Source organism: Ruditapes philippinarum, unplaced genomic scaffold, assembly GCF_026571515.1.
Source record: "Ruditapes philippinarum isolate M1 unplaced genomic scaffold, ASM2657151v2 ctg6_1_1_1_1, whole genome shotgun sequence".
Classification (NCBI taxonomy): Eukaryota; Metazoa; Mollusca; class Bivalvia; order Venerida; family Veneridae; genus Ruditapes; species Ruditapes philippinarum.
Genome location: NW_026859747.1, coordinates 657,435 through 664,260, shown reverse-complemented (window position 1 = coordinate 664,260; position 6,826 = coordinate 657,435). Strand labels below are relative to the sequence as shown.

The window sequence follows — 6,826 nt, the reverse complement described above, 5'->3', positions numbered from 1 at the left end:
TCATATAAGCAGGTACGTGGTTAATATATATACCTGATATAAGAAACTACTTGTGTAATAGAAAGAGAGCAAAAGGACGCACATGCATGTGTCAATCATGTGCCTTAAGAACAAAATGTTACCAAGTACAGTACATCCTCAGCTAGCTTCTTAGATCACATGATATAACTAACTAGTTAAATAAGCTCTCATTACCTCTCATGGGGGTTGATTTGCAAGATTTGATATGTTTATGCCCCCGCCATATAATGGCAAGGGCATATAGTGTTACCCTGTTCCGTCATTCCGTCATTCCGTAATTTTGTCATTCCGTCCTTCCGTCATCATCAGTTTCCGTTCATTATCTTAATAACCGTTGCACACATTTAATTCAAATTTGACATATAGATATGTCATGAGAAAATACAGGTCAATTTGGAAATTGGTTTTTGTTCGATGATTTTTGGCAGAGTTATGTCCCTTTCACTTTGAAAATAATATGAAATTTTTAGTTTCCGTTCATTATATCCCCAACGGTAAAACACATTCAACTCAAACTTGACGTATGGATATGTCATGAAAAAATACAGGTCAAATTCAAATTTAGTCATGCTTCGATAATTTTTGGCAGAGTAATGCCTCTTTTACTTTGAAAATAATATGAAATTTTCAGTTTCCGTTCATTAGCTCCCAAATGGTACAACACATTGAACTCAAACTTGACATATGGATACGTCAAAGGATGCACAGGTCAGGTTCAAATTTGGTCATGGTTTGGTGATTTTTGGCAGAGTTATGCCCCTTTCACTTTGAAAATAATATGAAAATTTCAGTCTCCGTTCATTTCTCCCCAATGGTACAACACATTCAACTGAAACTTGACATATGAATATGTCAAAAGAATGTGCAGGTCAAATTCAAATTTGGTCATGGTTTGATGATTTTTGGCAGAGTTATGCCTCTTATACTTTAAAAATAATATGAAATTTTCAGTTTCCGTTTATTATCTCCCCAACAGTATTACACAATCAACTCAATTTTGACATATGGATATATTTTTGGAATGCGCAGTCCAAGTTCGAATTTGGTCATGGTTCAATGATTTTTGGCAGAGTAATGCCCCTTTCACTTTGAAAATGATATCAAATTTATAGTTTCTGTTCATTATCAACCCAATAGTGTTACATATTCACCTCAAAATTGACATATGGATATGTCAAAGGTCAAGTTGGAATTTGGTCATGGTTCGATGATTTTTTTTGCAGAGTTATGTCCTTTTCAATTTGAAAATAATATAGATACATCTTAGAAATAAGCAGTATAAGTTGGAATTGGGGTCGTTGTTCAATGATTTTGGACAAATTATCTTACCTGAATGTTGGAAAATTTTGAACTTTCAGTTTCAGCACTCATACTTATGTGGAAATATATATAACCATTATTTTGGCTACAAATATGCAATATTCTATTTTCAAAAGGTTAAGACTGAATAATTTCAGTGCCTTGAACATTGTATAAAATGGTTTGTGGTAATATTGAAAAGTTTTAAGGGCTTCGAACATAGATTGAAACAAAAAAAATTTGTACAAACAAATTTGGAACTAAATATTATAACATTTGAAATTTTGGCTGCATGCGGGGGCATCCGTGGCATGATGACACATTTCAGGTCTAAGAAATACGAAAGTCAATTTTCACAATGAAAGACAATCATTTTCTAATCTACTTCTGCACAAGGAACTCTACCATGGAAGTTGTTTGCCAGGAACCAACCATAACTAGGTTTAAGCATTAATCAAAAGTTGTTAAATGATTAAAATGAAAATTGTTACATGTGGTCGATTTATATTGAGAACGGAATAATGCACCACAGTATTTCAATAAAACCATTTTTCATATTCAAAATTGAAGCATAAGACAAAAGTATGTGTCCCTATATATTTATATATTATAATAGTAAATGTTTGAGTTAAAGTGATCTTTTTATATCAATTGAAGAATGATTGACACTTTAAAAGGATACAGACATTTAATTAAAAACAAAAAAGTGAGAAATACGAGCATCATAACATAAAACTGCTATCTTTTTAACTTCATTGATATATTTTATGTGACAATTTCAGATCGCATTTTTTTCGTTTTCATCGAGAAATGATTCTTTACGAGTCTATATATGGAATAAATTGTGAATATTTGAGAACCGACCTGTCAGTAAGAAATAATGTTTGTTTTAATTGATACGCCATTACAAATAATATATAATGTTGCTGACGTTTTTAGCTTTGCTTTGATAAAAGCATACTATTAACTTTTACAGAAACCAGCATTAACTCAGAAATCATAATTAAAGTATTTTTCGGTAAACCTTGATATATTCTACACATTCTATATTGTATTTTTACGAAGTAAAGTTAAATTGATTTTATGTCTATTATAATAACCATACCTTCAAAAATAATTTGAATACAAAGTTCCCAGTCTATTTCTAATTGGAATGTATAATCATGTGACAAAAAGGGACAACATTTTTGTCTTTCTCTTTTTTTTCTTTTTAACATTACTTATGTATCTCTCAGTTCCCTTATAGAAGACAAAAAGTGCTTGATTTTAATTAAATAACTATGGAAGGAATATTTTTGCTGAATAATGCCAAATTTAATAGCAAATACGATCATACGAGATTTTCAAAGTTAAATAAAAAAATACACGGATATTATGAACAGGCCTTTTTATATTGGGAAATGATTAAATAAGTGTTTTAAGTGGGTAGGCTAAGGTAACATTTTTTATACGTATGAAAAACATTTTGTTTAGAAACAATCACTTTGCTTGTGTAATTTGTTGTCTGTATTTTATTATTTGTTTCTTAACAATGAGCAATAGGAAAACATTTTTCATAATTAGTATGATGATATTATAAATAATTTACAATTTCCTCTTTCCTGAAAAAAGCAATTATAATAGCAAAGTTTAAGTTCAGAAACATATTCATATTTCAAAAACCACAAGGTAAATTTATTTACTTTTTGCAAACATGTGACCTTTAGGACACATAACTGTCCTATGTTGTCAATTTTACAGTTCCTTTTAGTGCACATCACCCATAGTCTACCTTAAAAACATGTACAAATGTCATTTATTTTTTTTATATGTTCAAACCATTATAAAGCTATATAAAATATAATAATTCTTTATGAGAATTGATTTATTTTCCTGATATGCACGTATAATGATACTTTCATGTCATTGTAATAACATAATAGGGTTATTATATGAGTAACTTGATCTGGAACATGGTCAAAAAATATTTATGCTTTCCTCTAAATAAAAATACGTTCTTAAAATGTCCCCGTATATTTCTAAGACATCTAATGACGCAATGATGCGCTTAATAGAAAGTTCTTATTGTATCCCAGTCCTAGGGCTTATATGAAAACTTGGGACAGATTCAATAAATATTTACATCTTTAGAATTTTATTTAATATATTACACTGAGAAAATATACAATATACAATGACCCACGATTCAATCCTCAATGTAAAAAGTTCATTTGCATCGCTTTTTAGAAATTCAACACAAAAGTTATAAATTTGAAAACGAAATTTGTCTAAGTTTTGGTCTTTAGACATATTTAAGACTTTCCATTAAAAGAAACACGTCCTTTTACACGTTACATTTTTAAGAAGGTTTGAAAAATGTCCGCTTCCAATTTATATTAAGGGCATGATGGACTTAACCTTTGATAAATCCTGAAATAAATAAAATAGAGATACATCAGTAATATACCAGATTAACCTTCACGCCGCCATTAACCGTTGCTAAGGATTATCCTAGCTATACCATTAAATTAAATAAGAAATTGTTTTTTATCTACAATGTTGAAATAATTTCTAAAAAATAGCCCAGACGATCATTGAAATAAATTGTCACAATACTACTTTTTATTCAGTCATATGGAAGTATTATTAAAGATAATCCTCTCGCGACTTTTGTCTAGGAATTGTTAGACATATGCTGTCAAGTACGATGACAAACTGTAAGTGTACCGACTTACGGGCATTATCTCTATTACTGCTCAGACAATTTTACTCTAATCGTCGATATTTTGAGAGTACGGCAAATTATACTGAGACACACATACATCAATTGCTGAAAAATCAAAGTCTGCAGTATACAGTATTCTCATAAAAGCTACTATCTCACTAGACATAAAATGTGACATCTTTTTATGGAACTGCATTCTTAACAATTTCATTAATTGAACATATTTTGTATTTTCGAGGATTTAATTGTACGCCAATGATTCGATCAATGTAAAATTAGACCACTTTATTGAAATTTTCCCGGCATAGCCAAGTGATTAACACGTTGGTCTAGTTCTCTTATGATCGCTAACCGTGTGGGTTTTAACACCATCAGGGGCAAGTCGTTATTTCCCTAAGCAAATTCGTTTCTATTATATTAAATATTAACTTTCGATTGTATCTCGAACTATCGAGAAAGATCGTTTCATAAAATAATTGTAATACGTAACCATTGGTTACGATTGCTTAACATTCATTAACAAATGGCGTAAGTACACAATTAAGCAATATTAACAAAAATAACAAAACTGCAGATGGGTCTGCTTGTAACAAAAATAATATTTTAATTTTTTATATAAGAAGTAGGGGAAATCCGGATAAATACGGACGATTTTTGCACTTTGGTGCTCAATAACTTAGAGCAGAACGCATAGCTTCGATCGACATACCAACACAAACTTATTTGTTCGGAAAACTATTTACACGGATATTTAGCATCTCATAAAGGCAGACATGTGTCCGAGATATTGCTAGTTATCAAAAATAAATTACCTCTTAAAACCAGGATAGTACGGACACACGAGTAGAACTACGGACACAAGACGGGGAAATACGGACAATAAATATTTCAAAGGGGGAGGTACGGACACTTATGTCTTTTTAAAAAAAGTCAATTCCACGCGTTTTAATACTCTATTGATCTATTCTAAACATGTACAAATGAGAAAATCAACTTTGCTGGAAATCTCCGCCTGCCCATTTCGTCGTTTTAATGCCCTGCAAGAACAACGTGAATGCATAATTAACATGTTATATATGAAATACATCAAGTATGCTTTTTATATATTTTGGTCTATTTTATTAATACTTTTCAGTTAGTAATTAAGAAGTTGTTAATATTCACATCATATCTTTGATTATTTTTAAGTACAGAAATATGTAAGAAAGGAATAATTTAATATATACTTTATGAATGAAAATAATTCATTATAAGTAGACAATAGGTAAGTACGACAGCATAGGTTAGTACGACAGCATAGGTAAGTACGACAGCATACAAACTAATTATTTTAAAAATCTATCAAACTATTTAGAACTAAATGTTATGTAATTAATGTAGTACGCATGAAAGGAATGAAGAAAGTGCTGAGCGAGTAGGTATTAGTTAAATTACCATAAGCTATGATAGGTTTGTAGCATCATGCACTGGCAGTCTCTACCAACTCTACAAACTGTTTTTCTTCCCTTTTGGTCTTTCTGTTTTCTTTGAGTTCCGATTTTATTTCATTACTTTGTTCTTTCTTAATTCTTTTACTGTTTTGTTTCATTTGCGTCTTGAGTACCCTTTGCAACTTTTGTGTCTGTAGAAGCCTTTTCTCTTCCAAAATCTCCATGCTTGTTAGAAGTTTATGTCCTGTTACTTTTTTCACTCTTGATGACTGTGGACGGCTTTTTGCTACTTTTGGTGTAAACAACTCATCAAGGCATTGACTAACTGACTCGTCAGATTCGATAGGTTGTGGGTTATTATTTTCAAGTACATTTGTGTTAATGGACGACACTTCATCGTAAGGGAATGATGTATCAAGATCTTGTACAAATACATCTCCACTGTTGATCAAATCCATAAGCTGTGACGGGTCACTGATGTCAAGAACAGAACTTTAACCTAAGTCACTGGACGAATCTACTGGACATATCTCACTTGTTGTCTGGGATTCATTGCGTAAAGATAAAGTTGGGCTTATGTCTGTTGGTTTACTTGGCAAGAAGGCACTTGAGGGTATAACATTTCTGTTAAATGGCACGATGCCACAGGCTCTAAATCCAGACATAATGTTTGATTCATTAAGAGCTGTACTCCAAGCCTCTTTTAATAATGCAGGGAATGTCCACTTATTTACTAAGTGTAATGGATGATCATGCATAAATGCAGAACAGTCCTCATTGTATGCACGCTTAAGAGGACCAAAAACAGTTCTGTCTAAAGGCTGGAGGTAATGAGTGCAATGAGGTGGTAGAGTAAGGAGCATAATATTCTCATCGATAGCCCTTTCAATTATAGCTAAAGACTCATGACTGGAGTGGCCATCGATTATCAATAATTGGGGGCGTTCTGGACCACAGTTTCTGAGAAAAAGCTCATCAAACCACTGCTCTCCTATTTCGTCAGTTATCCAACCGTTCTTCTGATATGTCCAAACAGTACCAGACGGACTGGCAGTGGTGTTAAAAGAGTGTAGTGACCTCTTTGTTTTGCCTTTTGCAATTAACATAGGTGGCATTTGCTGACCACATGCATTTACACATGCCATTGCTGTTATGTTAGTTTAACGGTTGGTTGTTTTGCTGACAACCGTGCGTGTACCTTTCTCAGCAACAACTTTCACAGGACAGTGCTCGAAATTGAACCCAGTTTCGTCCGCATTCCATATTTGATGCGGTTCAAGGTTACTACTAGAGATAATTTGACCAAGATCGTCAAAGTACTTTCCAATTACCTCAGCATTAAGCATTCTTGAACGCACTGATGAAAGCTTCT

General features: G+C 32.2%; 1 protein-coding gene across 1 annotated transcript; it reads right to left on the bottom strand.

Moving 5' to 3' along the window:
• Window positions 1-5,948: 5,948 nt before the first annotated feature.
• On the bottom strand, window positions 5,949-6,599 carry LOC132757778 (uncharacterized). The gene has a single exon (XM_060749166.1). The coding sequence runs from the start codon at window positions 6,597-6,599 to the stop codon at window positions 5,949-5,951; it is 651 nt and encodes a 216-aa protein (XP_060605149.1).
• Between the last annotated feature and the right edge of the window lie 227 nt (window positions 6,600-6,826).